This window comes from Dipodomys merriami, unplaced genomic scaffold, assembly GCF_024711535.1.
Source record: "Dipodomys merriami isolate MVZ:Mamm:240054 unplaced genomic scaffold, mDipMer1.0.p SCAF_29, whole genome shotgun sequence".
In the NCBI taxonomy this organism is placed as follows: domain Eukaryota; kingdom Metazoa; phylum Chordata; class Mammalia; order Rodentia; family Heteromyidae; genus Dipodomys; species Dipodomys merriami.
The window spans coordinates 2505439-2522332 of record NW_027204381.1 but is presented as its reverse complement, the minus strand read 5'-3'; the positions used below and the strand labels follow the sequence as shown (position 1 = coordinate 2522332).

General features: G+C 37.0%; 1 protein-coding gene across 1 annotated transcript; it reads left to right on the top strand.

The window, feature by feature from the left end:
- The first annotated feature begins 6 nt into the window (after window positions 1-6).
- LOC138838822 (L-aminoadipate-semialdehyde dehydrogenase-phosphopantetheinyl transferase) lies at window positions 7-15048 on the top strand. Its single transcript, XM_070038180.1, has 6 exons — window positions 7-252; window positions 2010-2235; window positions 8866-8987; window positions 9491-9652; window positions 11677-11748; window positions 12749-15048. The coding sequence occupies exons 1-6, from the start codon at window positions 70-72 to the stop codon at window positions 12911-12913; spliced, it is 930 nt and encodes a 309-aa protein (XP_069894281.1). The 5' UTR covers window positions 7-69; the 3' UTR covers window positions 12914-15048.
- The last annotated feature ends 1846 nt before the right edge of the window (window positions 15049-16894 follow it).

Sequence of the window (16894 nt, the reverse complement as noted above, 5' to 3'; positions counted from 1 at the left end):
GGAGAAGGGGCGGGGCCGCGTAGCGTCCGCGCCATCAGTCCTCAGGTGGCGGCCCGGTCCGTGTTGTATATGGTTTTCCCAGCCAAGCGGTTGTGCTTGGTGCCATCCATGGAGGGCGTGCGCTGGGCCTTCTCCTGTGGCACTTGGCTACCGAGCCGAGCCGAATGGCTGCTGGCGGTGCGATCTATCCAGCCCGAGGAGAAGGAGCGCATTGGCCAGTTCGTCTTCGCCCGGGACGCCAAGGCAGCCATGGTACTCCAGGGCTTTGGTATCTAGCACCGAGGAAGTCGATGTCGGGGGCGGCGGGCTGGGCTGTGCGGAGACCCACCTTCCGTCCCGGCCGTGGGTCCCAGTCTCCTACCGCCTGTGGGGGCCGGGGCGGGACCGGCCGGCCTGCGGGGCCCGGGCGTGCGGCCTGCTCCCGCGTTGTCAGCCGCCGGGCCCGGGCCCGGCCCTGCGCACCCCCGCGAGACCCTGCGAACCGCGGAGCGGGGCCCCGAAGGCCTACAGAGTGACAGTGTTTTCCCCCGCGGTGAATACTTTCATGATCATTTAGTTAGGGCTTGAACTCAGGGCCTGGGCTCTGTCCCCGAGCTGGTTTTTGCTCAAAGCTGGCGCTCTACCACTTGAACCACGACTCCACTTCTGACTTCTTTGAGAAAAATCATTGGAGTTGAGTTTTACAGATTTTCCTGCCCGGGCGAGGGGGCTGGCTTGGAACTGCAGTCCTCAGCTCTCAGCCTCCTGGATAGCGAGGACTGAGTCAGGCACTTTGATTTTATTTTATTTTTTTAATGTTACCAAATTAATCCCAGCACTCTCCGAACCGCTAATGTACATGTGAAACCCTGGAAAACACTGACAGTGTGACAGCCCTGTGCATGGTGAGACTGGGAGAGGCCTAGGCCAGCCTGTTAACAAATTCAAGCCCAGGTTGTGAATTTCCTGACTAGATAGCTTGGGAAATGCTACTTTTAAAAAAGTGTGTATTTTAATATGTTTTCGAGCAACACCTGGAAATTGCATTTCAAAATAAGCATCTTAATTGTGTAGCTTGAAATAATCGCTGATCACTGTCACTTCCAAGATGTGTTTTTCTTTAAATTATTGGTACCTTTAAATCAAATATATACTAGACTTTACACACACACTTTTTTTCTTCTCCCCCTGTGCTGGGGCTTGAACTCTGGGCTTTGGGCGCTGTCCCTGAGCTTCTTTTGCCCAAGGATAACTCTACCACTTGAGCCACAAGGCCACTTCTGCTTTTTCAGTGATTAATTAGGGGTAAGAGTCTCCTAGACTTTCTCTCAGGGGCTGGCTTGGATCCTCAGATCTCAGCCTCCTGAGTAGCAGGATTACAGGTGTGATCCATTGACACATGGCATTGCTGGTGTTTTTTGAAGGCATATTGGGTGAATGTTTATGACACTCCTTATGGTTTATAAGGAATGGGAAAAAAAGTGAATTGGCAAATCTTTTTAAAGTTACTGTTTTAGTGGAAGGCTAAAAATCTGGAGGGATATTTTCAAAACAACGATATGTGTTGTCATTTCATATCCTTGAGAGAATTTTTGTGCATTTTTAGTGATTTTTTTAATGGAGGTGTGAGTGAATGGAACAAAATGGGTTATGCCTTTCTAATTTTTTGCAGCTAAGTGATAGAGGCTGTTGAAAACTTGTATGTGTGTGGATGTAAGTATAATAGGCCTTCTTGCAACATTTTTAAATAGAAAATCTAGAAACTGAGAAATAGTCAATGTTAGAAGTTAGTTTATATACTGTACCCCAATACTACAAAATGTTTTGCTCTAATTAACAGTCCAAATCGATACATAGAAACATGAAATAATCCTCAATGCTTAAAGCACATAGATAGGTAATTACTAAGAAATGTGATATGTATGTAATATATATGTACTTTCAAAACTTTACAAAGTGTAAAAATACCCTTAATGTATAATGATGTTTAGTAATGTCCATATATAATTAATGTTTTATATACTTAACAGGCTGGTCGTCTGATGATAAGGAAATTAATTGCAGAGAAATTGCATATTCCTTGGAATCATATTCGTTTGCAAAGAACAGCAAAGGGAAAACCAGTTCTTGCAAAGGACTCATTAAATCCTTACCCCAATTTCAACTTTAACATCTCTCATCAAGGGGACTATGCTGTGCTTGCTGCTGAACCTGAGCTTCAAGTTGGGATTGATATAATGAAGACTAGTTTCCCAGGTAATGTTACGTTTTTGTTATGTTGAAGTTAAGCACCTTGATATCTCAGTTGTTAACTATTGTGTAATTGCAGGCTGGGAGATATACTAAAGATATTCAGTATACAACAGCATACATCTGAAAAGGATATTTTCCCCTTAATATCACCAGATTTCTACAAAAACAAGAAATTATACATTATTAGGGATACATGTAATGCATTGCCCAGAAGTAAAATTTAGTTTTTATTTTTGTTTTGATGGCACTGGGGTTTGGGACAGAGGACCTCATCTTCTCACTCAGCTTTCTTGCTCATGGATGGCACTCTTACCACTTGAACTAAATCCCCAGTTCAGCATTTTGCTGGTTAATCAAGGATGGAGTCTCACCATTTTTTTTTTGTGGGGTTTTTTTTGGGGGGGGGGAGGGGTTTGGCTTTGAACTTTGATCCTCCAGGTCTCAGCCTCCTGAGTAGCTAGGATTTCATGTGTGTGTGAGCTGTCAGAGCTTGGCTAACTTGTAAGTTTTTGTAGCTTTGAGCTGTTCTTGAGATTTTCTAAAATCAGAAATGTAGAAGCCATTAATCCTTAAGAGCACAACTATACTGTAAAGATTGGCTCAACAGATTAATACTTGCCTGGCTGTAGTGTCTGTGGGAAACAGACTTTATTACCATTTTACTTGGTGTGCATTGTTGATTTATGATTAATACTGAATAAATAAGTAACCACTGATTGAAACTATTTTTTTGTCAGTCATAGGTCTTGAACTCAGGGCCTAGGTGCTATCCCTGAGCTCTTTTGCTCAAGGGTAGTACTTTGAACCACTGCTTCACTTCTGGTTTTCTTTTTCTTAATATATATTTTTTTATTGTAAAGATACTATACAGAGGGGTTACAGTTACATGAGCGAAGTAATGAGTCCATTTCCTGTTGAGCATTGTTACACCTTCCTTTGTTTTTTCCCTACCATCCCTTCCCTCCCCACCCCACCCCCAAAGTTGTAAAGTTCGTTTTCAATATACTGTCTTGTACATCTCATTATTACAGTGGGTCATCCTGAATCCTTATTTCAGCTTTTTGTTATTTTCCTTCCCCTCCCAAAATTAGAAAAATGTATATACAAGATGCAGGACACTGGAATCAAATACAGGGATATACAAAGAAACAAGCAAAACAAAAATCACACAGTACATTATAATTACATTAAAAAAACAGCAACAAAGATAAAACCTCTGTGTCCCTATCTTGGGGTTCATTTCATTTAGCATCAGGTTATATGGTCATATGTACATAGCTTCTGGTTGTCCTAGACATATACTAGTTATTGCAGATGAGGGAAACCATAGGGCCTATGTTTCTGGCTTGCTTCATTTAATACAATTTTTTCCAAGTGGTTTTCTAATAGTTAACTGGAAACATGAGTCACAGACTTTCCTACCTAGGCTGGCTTCAAACCTCAATCCTCATCTCAGCCTCCTGAATAGCTAGGATTCAGGCTTGAGCCATCAGTTCTTGGCCTAATTGAGGCATTTAGTAGAGAAGGTAGTAGAGCAAAAAAGGAAGATTCCATTTTCTTCTAATGTTTTATTCAACTTTTTGTTCCTCCCAGCTTTTCTGATTGATCTTCTTTGATTAATCACAATTATTTAATCACAATATATGTGTGCCTTTTCCCTTCTTTTGATTGCTTTATCACCAGAAAGCTGTCACTGTGTCCACCGACACATAAAGGAGATTTTTTTAAATAGTTATTTTTGAGTTACAATTTCATAAATCAGGTTATGAGTACAATGCTTCTGGAGCATTTTCATTCTTTATTTCACTTTTACCTTCCCCTCCCTCCTCACAAGTTACATCCTTTAGATGTTCAGAGGAATTATGCCTTTGGAATCCTCCCCTTCATGTACCCCCCTTTAGTTCGTTTGTGTGTAAATACAAACTCCATGTACAAGTTCTGATGTATAGTTGTATTTCAGCTCTAGCTTCCACTTATACAAGAACGTGCACCATTTATCTTTCTGAGGTAGGCTTGGTAAGAGGAGGTATTTTCTGGTTGTCACTAGAATTATTACCATGTAATGGATTTAGCATTACTTGTAGGGTAATCTGCTTCTTTGGATCTTTACTTGCTTGTGCTTATTAGTATAGGTGAGGAAATTGAGCAAGGAATAATTCTAAGTGTGTTTAAAACAGTCTGTTTTGGGGCAGGCATCAAGAGTATATTGAAAGAAACAAGTGATGGATTTGATAATCCATCATCCTGAGTGAAAGTCTCAGGTAGGAAATTAGAAAGTCTTTTTCCTTGTTGCCTTAGCCATATTCACTAAGTTAAGCCATTTCTTTCCCTCATCTCCCATTGTTGGTAGCAGGGCAGGAGAGATTATAATGATAGCTCTAGAAAAGAAAGTTTTTCTCCTAGGTGCATGTCCCTTGACAAGTAGGTCATGGGAACTTTATACAAAAGTAATAGTTACTAGAACATAGGAGAATTGTGTATCTGAAGGAAGGATATCTTTTTAAGCTTAGAAGAGTAAGAAGAAACCATAAAATTAACCACACAATGTACTGGGGGAAAACATTTCAAAATTTGATGAAACAGTTGTGAAAGGGGATATATGTTTCATAATAACTACCTCAACAACCTTAAAGCTAACATTTATTGAGTATTTTTTATACTACCTAACTCCTTTCCTCTAGAGATGTCAAGTAAGTAATATCACTAAGAATGATGCTGGAAGACTAGGTTCCCATGGCTTATGCCTAGGTGTAGAATGGACATTCCCATTTCAAAGGGAGAAAAAAGTTGGAAGGAAAAATCAGTAGCTCTCTGGTCTTACTATTTTTTATCATTGCAAAACATATATTTAATATCCAACATTACCTTCCTTAAAGATAAAACTATAAGGTGAAGGATCAATCTCTTCTAAACTAACTCGTTTTCCATTTATCTTACGTATAAATATATTTACTAAGTTCTTAAATGTTCAGTCGGATGACTAAATAGAAAATTGACAAACATGAATGTGTATAGTATTATTAGGAGGATTGCTAATTTATAAGCCCAATAACTATACATAGTTTAAAGGACCAGTTTATTTTTCTACTATTCCTAAGAAATTTTCCTTTATTATTATTTCCATGACCTTTAATTTATTATTACCTTAAAGTTACCTTGAAAGTATGTCAAAGTTATTATTCTCCTTATAAATTCTGAAAGACAGCAGGCCTTCCATAATGGGTTTGCAAGAAAAATCATGTATCCTAGTATTCAGAGTAGGTAGAACACTTGATGCTTTTATTTTTATGTCTTTAGTTTCTTTACTGACTTTTCCTGATTTTCCCGGTTTATTCCTCATTTAATATCATAAAAGATAATGGAAAATGGAAGCATTTGCACCAACTAAAAGCCTTGAGTATAGATTTATTTCTTATGATTTCCAATGATTTTTAAACTATATGCTCGGTAGAATATTTGCAAGCTGTGGTTTTCCCTCATAATGCCACAGTGTGGTGCTGTTGTGCTTTGGCTTAATAGTTACAAAATTACCCGTTCCTCATGCTGTCATATTTCTTATTTTGTGGATTAGATGTCTCAAAAGTATATGAACATGCGTTCATATTGGGAACTTTTAGACATAGTTAATGAGTTGTATGATTGCTTGGTTGTGATTGTGTAATCAGTTTTTTAAATAAGCATACATATTTAATTTTTCTCTTGATTGCCTTATATTTAGTTAAAACTGAAAAGGCTTCTTAGAGGTTATAAAATGAAAACTTGAAGAAATCAACAAAAGGATATTGTAAACTCATGACAGGCACATCTTTTTAACTTTAGGAGTTTGGGATTTTTTTGTAAAGACTACAGTTCCACTTAAATAATATTGTCTTCTAAATCCAAATTAAGCTGGACCTTCTATTATCATATATAATACTTATTACAGTCCATTCAAGATGAAACAGTTTATTGCTCATGTGCTTAAAGTCAGAAATAGTAATTTTTGGAAGCTTATTTTCTTTTTTTAGGTGTTCTTTAGCCTGCTCGTGCTAGGTATACAGGAATAAAGCAGTTTTCATTGAGTGGTTCTTATTCTCAGTAAGGAAATGAAAAATAAGCATTAGACAATCAAAAAGATCCATCCATTGACCCAAAAGGGTAAGACTTGCTTGATAGGACTGTTAACATCGCAGTTAATATTTCAGTGCTTAAAAAATGAACAGGAACTTTTATTGTGACCTAAAGTATCACATAGGAACATCAGAAATGTTTTTGAAGACTATAAGACATCTGAATGTGGAGTAATGACCTAAGTACTAGAGAGATACTTGGTTACTATTGGAGAAATTACGCTCTGTAAAGGCAGGGTATGTTTTGTTCATCATATTCCTACATCTGCACTTCAATGTTTTTAGAATTCTAATTGCTGAATTCCATGGGGTAGTTAATGATTACATTCCAGTAATTCAGTTACAGCATTTAACATCTTTTTCCCCCCAGACTTAATTCTTTCTATAAGAATGAGGTATTAAGGGGGGGGCTAGTATGAGAGGTTGAATGAATGAATAAATATGGGAATAGAGGACAAGTAGAGCAAGAATATTCAATGCACCTATGTGATAAAGAGTGGGAAATGTGACGTGAGTGGGGATGGGAGTGAACAGACGGGTTGGGGGAGAATGAGAGAAGAGGTCACTCTTACTCAGGAACACTGGACACTTAGGTGGACATATTAAATTGTAACCCCCCCTTTACAACCTTTTGAAGTTCAGAAAAGAAGTGAGTTGGCAGCTGTCTCTTTAAAAATTGTAGCCAACTAGTTGGTAGTGCCATGTTTGGAGTTGAGTATTTTTTTAAAAACTTTATTGTAAAGATGCTGTATAGAGGAGTTACAGTACATGAGTGAGTACATTTCTTGTTGAGCATTGTTACCCCCTCCTTTGTTGTTCTCCCACTATCCCTTCCCTCTCCCACCTCCCTCACTTCTCTACCCTCTCCCCGTCCCCCTCCCCCCCCAAGTTGTAAAGTTCATTTCCAATATAGTGTCTTATAGCTATCATTGTTGCAATGGGTCATCTTATGTCCTTGTTTCATTGCTTTGTTATTCCCCTTCCCCTCCCTACAAATTAGACAAATGTATATACAAGATGCAGGGTACCAAAATCAAGTACAGTGACAACAGGGGATATACCATAGGGGGAAGAACATACAAAGGAAACAAAAAAAAATCACATAGTACATTAAAAACAACAACAACAAAGAAAGATCTCTTGTGTCCATATCTTAGGGTACATTTTGCTTAGCATTATCTTACATGGTCATATGTACATAGCTTTTCTGCTCATCTGATAAAATTATCTTAGACATATACTAATTATTGCAAACATGGGACCTATATTTCTTTGGGTCTGACTTACTTCACTTAATATGATTTTTTCCAAGTCTTACCATTTCCTAACAAATGGGGCAATGTCATTCTTTCTGAGGGAAGTGTAAAATTCCATTGTATAGAAATGGACGTTGGGGTAAATCAGCTACATTAACAGAGCCTGTACTGGGACTCACCGCCAAATGATTTTCTGGGAAATAGTGCAGTAACAAACTAAAGATAAAAGCTATAGAACATTTAGGAAGTAACTTAATAAATAAAAATAAACATTTATCTCTTCATCTGACAAATGTTTCTGTTTCCAAACCTTGGATCAGGGATCAGGTTCTATTATATGCCTAATGTACAATGTCAAGAACTATGATATGTTTTAAACTATTAATGTTAATGCATTGCATAATTGTGTTACATTTGTACATACTCTGCATATTTGTGGAATAAAAGAATGATATAAAGTAACTGTCTAGAGGTAAAGATGAACATATAATCCTAATGTTTTGGAAAAATAGAGAAAGCCTACCAAATGTTTTGTTCTGTGTTTTAGTTTAGTTCTGAAAATCTAATCTTTTGAGTTGTATCTCTTATTTGCCACTTATTTTTCCAATACTACATAATATATTGTTGTCTTTGGGATATTGGAGTTTAAAGATAGATTTCAAATTTAAAAAGAAAATAACTTCACAAAAACAACTATACAACAAAATTAAATTTGTTTCTCTTTGAAGAAACTGTTGGAAGATACTCGCAACAAAAGAATTACTTCCTAACAGCTCCATTTTTAGGAGTGTTTCTTGTGGATTTCTGAGAATTATTTCTATTAAATATAAGAAATGTAGGCTAAGAATGTTACTTAGGTAGAACACTTTCCTAACACATGAAAGGCCCTAGATTTGATCCCTAGAATCACAAGGAAAATAAATAAAATGAATCCATTAAAAAAGGAACTTTGATTTAGGTATTTAAATTTTACCATGGGAAAGAAGCCAAAGACAATGGGTTTGGCTGCTAAATTTATCACAGCATTAAAAAAAAAGTCATTTGGCACAATTATATATGCATTTCTGTCTCTTTAATAATAGCTTATAATTCTACTGATTCCTCTTAAAGTACTCTTCTGTTTCTAGGCTAACCTGCATTTTATGGTGGACTATTGCCTTCATTCAGCCTTACCTGGATTTTCTGATATTTTGTTCTTGTTCTTGTTGTCTTTTTGTTCTTGTTTTTAATAAAACAGCTGTTTTGAATCTATATTTTCTACTTGACAGGACGTGGTTCAATTCCAGAATTCTTTCATATTATGAAAAGAAAGTTTACCAACAAAGAATGGGAAACAATCAGAAGTTTTAATGATGAATGGACTCAACTGGATATGTTTTACAGGAACTGGGTATAATTTTTTCTAATTTTAAATACAAAGATCTATAGTGGCTCCATTACTTTTCTCTAAAAGTAGGAGTAAAAATCCTTTGGTTACCTCATAGTACTATGCAGTGCTCCAGGTAAATGAGTGATTACCTGAGAGTTTTAATGATTTTTATACACACAGTATTACATTATAACAACATTTATTTGGAGCAAATCTAATATATATTTTGAGCTCAATTAGAAGGTACTTGTTCTTTAACTTAGTTTTCTTATCAATCCTGTAGGGAGGAAAATGCTGTTTTGTCATTACATTTTACACATGAGAACATAGGCACAGAAATCTTAGAGTGATTTTTCCATAATGTCACATGCATACTTTGTTTCTATGCTACAATTTGGACAGAAAAAAAAGTAGCCTACAGCCATAACACGGTATATAGCTAGAGATCCAGATCTGTTGGGACTAGAGATTTTTATGAACAACTTTACCTATTTAATTCAAAGAACAAAATGTCTGTATCTTAGGCACTGAAGGAGAGCTTCATAAAAGCCATTGGTGTTGGACTTGGATTTGAATTACAGCGCCTTGAATTTGATATAGCTCCATTAAACCTGGATATAGGCCAAGTTTATAAAGAAACACGTTTATTCCTGGATGGGGAGGAAGAAAAAGAATGGTCCTTTGAGGTAAGACAATCCTATATTCTTTCCTGTATAAGATTAATATGGGGTGGCTAGTTATTGAGTTTATTGTTATTGTAAAGGTGATGTACAGAGGGATTAAAATTTAATGGGACCTGAATCGCATGCTTGATGCTTTGATGATGAAGTCAGGAATACCATATAGAGAACGCTCGAATGATGTGTCACAATGAGTTAAGTAGACTAGGAAAGAAATGGAGGCCCTGTAGTAAGGCTTTGTGTGGGAGCAGCCGAAGGTAGTTGGTATTAGCTCTGTCATGATGAGGGTATTTTTGAGAGATTCAGACTTAGGATGCTAGATCACACATGGGGAATCATTAGCAGCATTAAAAGATTTTTGGCCTCTTTCTGCCATTAGTAATTCTTGGATGCTAGTGATTCATTAAAGCCAAGAAGACATTTTTCTAGGCTGCTAATCATGATTTAGTTACTGAACCTCAGAATGAGCTACAAGTAGGGCTGAAGTATTCTGCTTATTTTATCACTTACTTTTGCCTTCTTATGTCTTGGATCGTTTTCCCTCATCTTTGAATTTCATTCTACACAGCAGCCTTCTGAGTTTCTCTGATCTGATCAGGAAACATGGCTGCTGCCGCTCATGAAGCTTACAGTTAGGAAACTCAACTGATGAATTCCCTTTCTCTTCCAAGCCCCAAAACCCTGGAGAAAGGATTCCCTGACTTAGCTTCTAGACAGTGTGGCCAAGGAAGGGGTCTGCTGTGATAGGTCCTGTGCTTAAGTGTCAAGGGCCCAACAAATGGGCTATATTGTTATGTGGTCTTCTGCTATAATCACTTGAATAATATGCTGAGAAAGGAGGTCAGGTCTCCCGAAGATGGTAGTAAGTAGACGTGGTAGGAGACATGCTAATTTCCTCAAGAGAATGAAAAGAATGATAAAGTCCAGTTTGTATTTTAAAAGAGCCAACTCACTTGGAATGGTACTTGGAGATTAAGGAAATGAGTTGTCAAAGATGTTAGGAGCTGGACTCTGGCTTATAGGATTGTTCATTGAGCTGTAGGACACTGGAGAACAAGTAGGGGTTAAGTTTGAGATAGCACTGAAGCACCCAAATGAAGATATCAAGTAGTCCAGTGAAAAGGACAGCTGAGTTAATAAGATGCTGTATAACCATTAACCTGGTGAGGGTAATTGAAACCACAGGGTTTGTTGTTGCAGCTATGAGATTACATAAGTAAATTGAATGTACGAAGAGAAGCTCAGCTTGAAGCCATTTAGAAGAGAGAAAGGCCTGGGTCAGAGCCTGAGAATACTCGTATTTATGGAAGAAGATAAGAAAGAGAGTTAACTAAAATGATAAGATGTAAAATGAGAGAACAGTATCAGGAACTAGGGGAATAAAAGTATTTTGCCAAAGAGATTTGCCAAAAACTGTTACGATGGAAGTAGAGATGTGGCTCAAGTGGTAGAGTGCTACACTTGAGCAAAAAAGCTCAAAGACAACATCCAGGCCCTGAGTTCAAATTCCAGGATCCCCCCACCCCCCAAACCTGTTAAGACAGGAAGCGATTCTGTCATTTAAGGAGTTTTGTTCCATGTCATGTAAACAGAGTACAACAGTTTTGTTTCATCTGCCTTTTTTGGCCATCATTTTTCTATATATACTCTATATATACTCCACAGTGTAGCCAAACCACAACCTGCTAACTCCTACTATCCTAATTAGAGATGAGGTTTAGTAAATTTATTTGCCCAGGCTGGCCTTGAACAGAGATTCTCTAGATCTCAGACTCTGAGTAGCTAGGATTACATATGTGAGCCAGTGATCATTAAGAACCATCAAATTAAAAATGAGCATTATTTCAGATTACTGATGCTATAATACACAAAGGCAAATTACTATTAACAACTGAGTACAAAGTTTTATCTTGGTTGTCTATTATTTGACGTAGAGAAGGAGAAAGAGGGACTAAGGAGACTTCAAAAAAGTTAAACTATCTAGATTTATATATTTAATAACCTGTATTTTCTTGCCTTTCATATTTTAGGAAAGCAAAATAGATGATCACCACTTTGTTGCCGTAGCTCTTAGGAAACCTGATGGATCTAGATATCAGGAGGTAAAGTTTCTTTGGCTTTTTTTGGTTAGAGATTGTGGTGGATTTTTTTTTGTTGTTGTTGCTTGTTTTTGTTCCAAAGAACATGTTATGTGCTTTTTATACAAATAAAGTGCTGCAAAAAAAAATTGGTATTACTTCATACTTCCTATCAAAATTCCCTATGTTCACTATTTTAGTCATGTTTAACAGGAGTTTATTTTTGGTGAAATTGGGGCTGTATTGAATATAAAGGGTGAGTAATAGCATTACCTTGAAAATTGAACTTCCTTTCCTCTTTAAAGTAATACCCTATGGTCAAACATGTGGGAGACTGTATCATATCATGTCGTATGTTACTGTCAGTTCACTTATACACTTTCTTCACAGAATCTGAAGGTAATTTTATATAGTGTATTTGGTCTGCCTATGTTTTGTCTGTGACCTGTCATAGGAGGTCAGGTATAGACTTTTTCATTTGTGGAGTTATGTTGGACTTAAAGCTTGGGTTTATGGACCATTTTAGATTTCAGATTTTCTCATTGGGGTGCTTGACCTATATTAGAACATTAAAGGTTAGGTTAGGTTAGGGTTAGTTTCTTGAACAAAGGATCTATTTCAGAATAGAAATTAGTTTAAATTTCATGTTAAGAAATTTCCTAAAGATATGTTATTAGACAAATAATATTTCTCAGAAGGTTGCTGGTGGACCACTTCTTGCTAAAATTACAGATTTGGGGATCCCTTGACCTTAAGGTTACTGGTTTGTACTTTCTGGATGTGAGCTGTAAGACATTCGCATTAACTTTTATGTACAAAAAGTTGGAGAACCATGCTTCCTGTTTCATTATTTTTATTTGCTATATTGGCAATAGTAACATAGAAGGCAACAATAATTAGTTATAATTTAATATGTTGTAATTTTCTGTATTGTGTAATTTAATACTACTTCAGTGTAGTTTGCTCTTATAAAACCAATCTTAAGGTTAATATGTAATGAAACAGATTTTTTTTTTTCTTTTAGGTCCCTGCTCAGGATGATTCTAAGCCATCCCAGAGGCAGTTCACTATTCTTACCTTTAATGATTTAATATCATCTGCTGTTCCCATGACACCTGAAGACCCTTCATTTTGGGACTGTTTTTGCTTCACAGAAGAAATTCTAATACGAAATGGCTCTAAGTCATGATACGATTCCCTACGTAGAAAAGGGAAGTGAAAATTGTTTGTAATCTCCCAAATTCACTAAAAAAAAAATAAATACTTGATACTATCAGACTTCACAAACAAGTTTTTAAAAATACCCCAAAACTCTTAGTAGTACAAAAGAGAACTCCAGTTCAGCACAGCCCAGTAGAATTTATTTTTACCTATTCCAGTCCAAATTGCATTGTGTTGAGGGATATGAAAAGGGTGGCAGACTCTTTTAGTGATGATACATGTGCATGGGAAAAAAAAGAAAAAATGCAAATATGATCAAGGAAGCATTTCAATCCTCTATTTCAGATACCTACTCTTAAAACTTTGGTATCTTCCCAGACTGTTTTCTTCATCAAAAGAATGCATATTAACAGGGTCTTTTTTTTTTTTTTTAAGGGAACATATTTCTTTGGGATTTAAAAAAAAAACTACATCCCCTGCTCATAACATCTCTATTACATAAACGTGTTGGTTCTAAAGTACTCTTGTATGACTAATACAAGTTAGGATGCTCTTAAGGAGAGATTTTTATTTTGCCTAACACCAAGTTCTGAGGTGTTATTAAGGACATCTTGGCCTCAATTTCTTGAGTTTGCCTTAAGCTCATCCTCTTCCTATATCCTAATTACTGCTGCTATAACTCAGTTTTTTACCTTCGTCAAATTACATCTACAAGACCACTTTTTCTATCATCTTGATTTTACCAGGGAGGAAGACATTCCTCCAGAGCCCCCAGATTTCCCCCTAGTCCCATCCACTCATGTCTGGTTGCAACATCTGACCATTTTCATCATTAGTAGACTCTTCGAAAGGAAGATGTTAAGGCAGGTGTGGGAGAATGGTATTGAGGTGAAGCTTCCTTCCTGCCATAAGAAAATTGTGCCATAGTATACTTGTTTTCTTCCGGGTTGAACATTTTTGTTGTCTACATTTTATTACTCTAAGCAGTGGTGCAGTGAAAACCTTTGTTCGTATTGAAGTACATGCTTAATTATGCTCTCAAGGAAGCTTTTAGTGGAATGACTGGTTAAAAAGGCTTAACATTTTTAGAGCATTTGCTAAGTATTAGCTTGCTCTTCACAAAGGCTGTCCAAGTTATACTTCAAGTTGTTAAGTGAACATGTGACTACTACTCTGTACTCCCTGGGCAACTATATAGATTTTTTTTCTGTGCCTTTATAAATGAAAAGTTGGTCATTTTTAAGATTTATATTTCTTTCATCACAAATGAGTTTGGTATGTCAGTGTTGTTATCAGCTCTTTGTATTCATTTTTTTCTGAGTTTCTTGTTCATCGCTTTAGTGGGTAGAACTTAAAGTGCAAACATAATATATTAAGATGTCAAGACCATCATATTGATGACAGAGTCTCTTATGTAGCTGTAGTGCATGTCTTGGGAACTTAGCCTAATTGTTAAATACCAAGAACTAAAATAATGTCATTGTTTCTGTTACTAACATTAAAAATTGTGTGTAAACTGTATAAAATTAGATACTTAGTAAAAAAGTTACAGTATGGTTTTTTGTTCTTAATTTTATCAAGTATGGTCAGCTATGCCACGTATAATAAATAACATTATAGATGACCAAGGAAGATTTACCTGAGTGTAATAGTGATATGAAAAACACCTGTCTTGCCATTGTAATAATAAAATGATGAACAGTTCCAGAATTTTTATGATCATGACAGTATGCTAGCTTTTGGTTTTACATTTTTCTGTTTTTAAATCAAGTTATACATACACATCGTTTCAAAACAAATAGATCCATATTTTACTTTAACTGAAGAAAAATACTACTACTATGACTGCCTTTATTTAAAAGGCCCTACGACAAGCAGTTTCACCTCTTCTCACCACAGAGGATTTTTTTTTTTGAGACAGGTTCTCACTATGTATCTCACTATCCTGGAACTCACTGTGTAACTCAGATCGGCCTCCAACTCTATTCTCCTGCCTCACCTCCTGAGCTGGTATTAGAGGTGATGACCAATCACTGGACCTGGCCACTTCCAACTCCAAACTGATTTGTTGTTACTTTTAATTATCTTAAGTAACTTGCATTTATTGCTTTCACTTATATTTTCCATTTGATTACCAATATAAAGCTTCTTTCTAACATTGCACACACTCCTTTTTTTTGTTTTGTTGTTTTTTTCTAGTTGTGGGGCTTTTACTTAGGGCCTGGGCCAAGTCTCTCAGCTCTTTTGCTCAAGGCTAATGCTTTACCCCTTTGAGCCACAGCATCACTTCTGGTTTTTTGATGGTTAATTGGAGCTAAGTCTCACAACTTTCTTGTCCAAGCTGGCTTTGAACCATGATCCTCAGATCTCAGCCTCCTAAGTAGCTAGGATTATAGTGGTGAGCCACCAGCTTCCAGCCATACACTCCTTTTATCTAGCAGAATTATTGTAATTCATTGTCTGTATTACTGATTACTCTCAAGACTTTGTTGATATTCATGGTGTGTTGTTTTTTTGTTTTTGTATCTCAGGATTGAAGCAGATGCAGCTAAAGACTGCTTCCATTTGATCATCCTTTCTTCTCCAGAGATAACCTTTATCATACTTGTAATTTTATTGTGTATATGAGTATATACTCTTAGTGCATACAGTGTGTGTGTGTGTGTGTGTGCGCACATACACACACACATGCGCATGTGTTTATAATCCTCTTTTCTTAGGACTGAATCATTGGGATGGAATCACTGGGTCCTAGTTAAGAAGTAAAAATGGCAGAATAATTGAGCTCACTTCTCACTTAGAGGAGTGTTCACAGTGGTTAACTTACAAAGTAGCAATTGGGCACCTAGAGAATGTACTTTACCAAGTTTTTATAAAGAACGTTAATAATCAGCCAATAAACATATAACATAGAATATAAATGTGCCCACATTTTAAGTAAGAGTTTTGGAAGAATTTTTAATATAGTCACTGTCATTTTTTTGTTTGTTTTTTGCCTTTAGGGTCATTATTTAGTGGAAAAATTGAACTGGAACCAAAATTAGGAGAAAAGTAACATTCCATACTTAGAGAATAGCACAAAATTTGTGCAATTCCTCAACCCCCCCTTTTACTCCATTCACCTTCAGGAGAGTACCCCATCTGTCAGCCCACCCCTGCTGGTCTGGGAGTGGTCAGCATTTGGTGAAAAGGAACCCATATGTTTGATGATCCTGATAATACCTCCCCTTTCTTTTTTCTATGATTTTCCGTACCCTTTGAAACTCTTACGTGAGAAGCCTGCTGAGCTAGGCCTTTTCCCCTTCTCAAGACTAGTAGAACTTTCACTTTGCTCAATACTCTAGGAAGCCAATTTCCTTCTATGTTCTATGATAAATCAGACTTCCTATCCCTTGGGTTCTGCAAATGAAAGGGACCATTAAGGTAAGACTGAGTGAAAAGGGAAAGAAGGCAGGATGATTATTCTTGCCTTTCTCCCTGCCATGCAGTAGTTTGGAAATAGCTACTTTCCTCAGCATCACAGTTTCCAATATAGCTCTCTCCTACACGTTTTCCTTGCCCTTTCATTTTAGGAATAGAAGCATCTTGTTTCTGCTTAGCCAGTGTTGCTTCATGTCTTGTTGGGTTTCTTTTACTCGTCTACACTCTCCTTCAGATATTCCTTTTGGATATGCCATCTGTTTCTTGCAGCAACCTTGAATAATAAAACAATTTGTACCAAGAATAGCCCTAGGGAAGTGGGATGCTAGGATCAGGTTGCCTATGCATAGATAAATTCCTGAGGGAGAGGGAACAAAGAACACTTGTAACTGGTGGCGGGTGAGATGTCGCACCTCCACACATAGTACTCAAGTACATCTGTCAGACCACATCATAGTCATGCATCACCGGTCCTTTTACTACTCTAAGCTGGCCCTTTTTCACTTGGATGGTTGACACTGGAGTTTCATTGGACTCCCTACTTTTAATGGCTTTCTGTCTCCGTTACTTCTCCACATAGCAGCTGCTG

Coding starts and splice junctions, on each gene's coding strand:
- LOC138838822 (XM_070038180.1), top strand. CDS start 70: ATGGTTTTCCCAGCCAAGCGGTTGTGCTTGGTGCCATCCATGGAGGGC. Junction 2,236..8,865: donor AATGAAGACTAGTTTCCCAG/GTAATGTTACGT, acceptor TCTACTTGACAG/GACGTGGTTCAATTCCAGAA. Junction 9,653..11,676: donor AAAAAGAATGGTCCTTTGAG/GTAAGACAATCC, acceptor TTCATATTTTAG/GAAAGCAAAATAGATGATCA.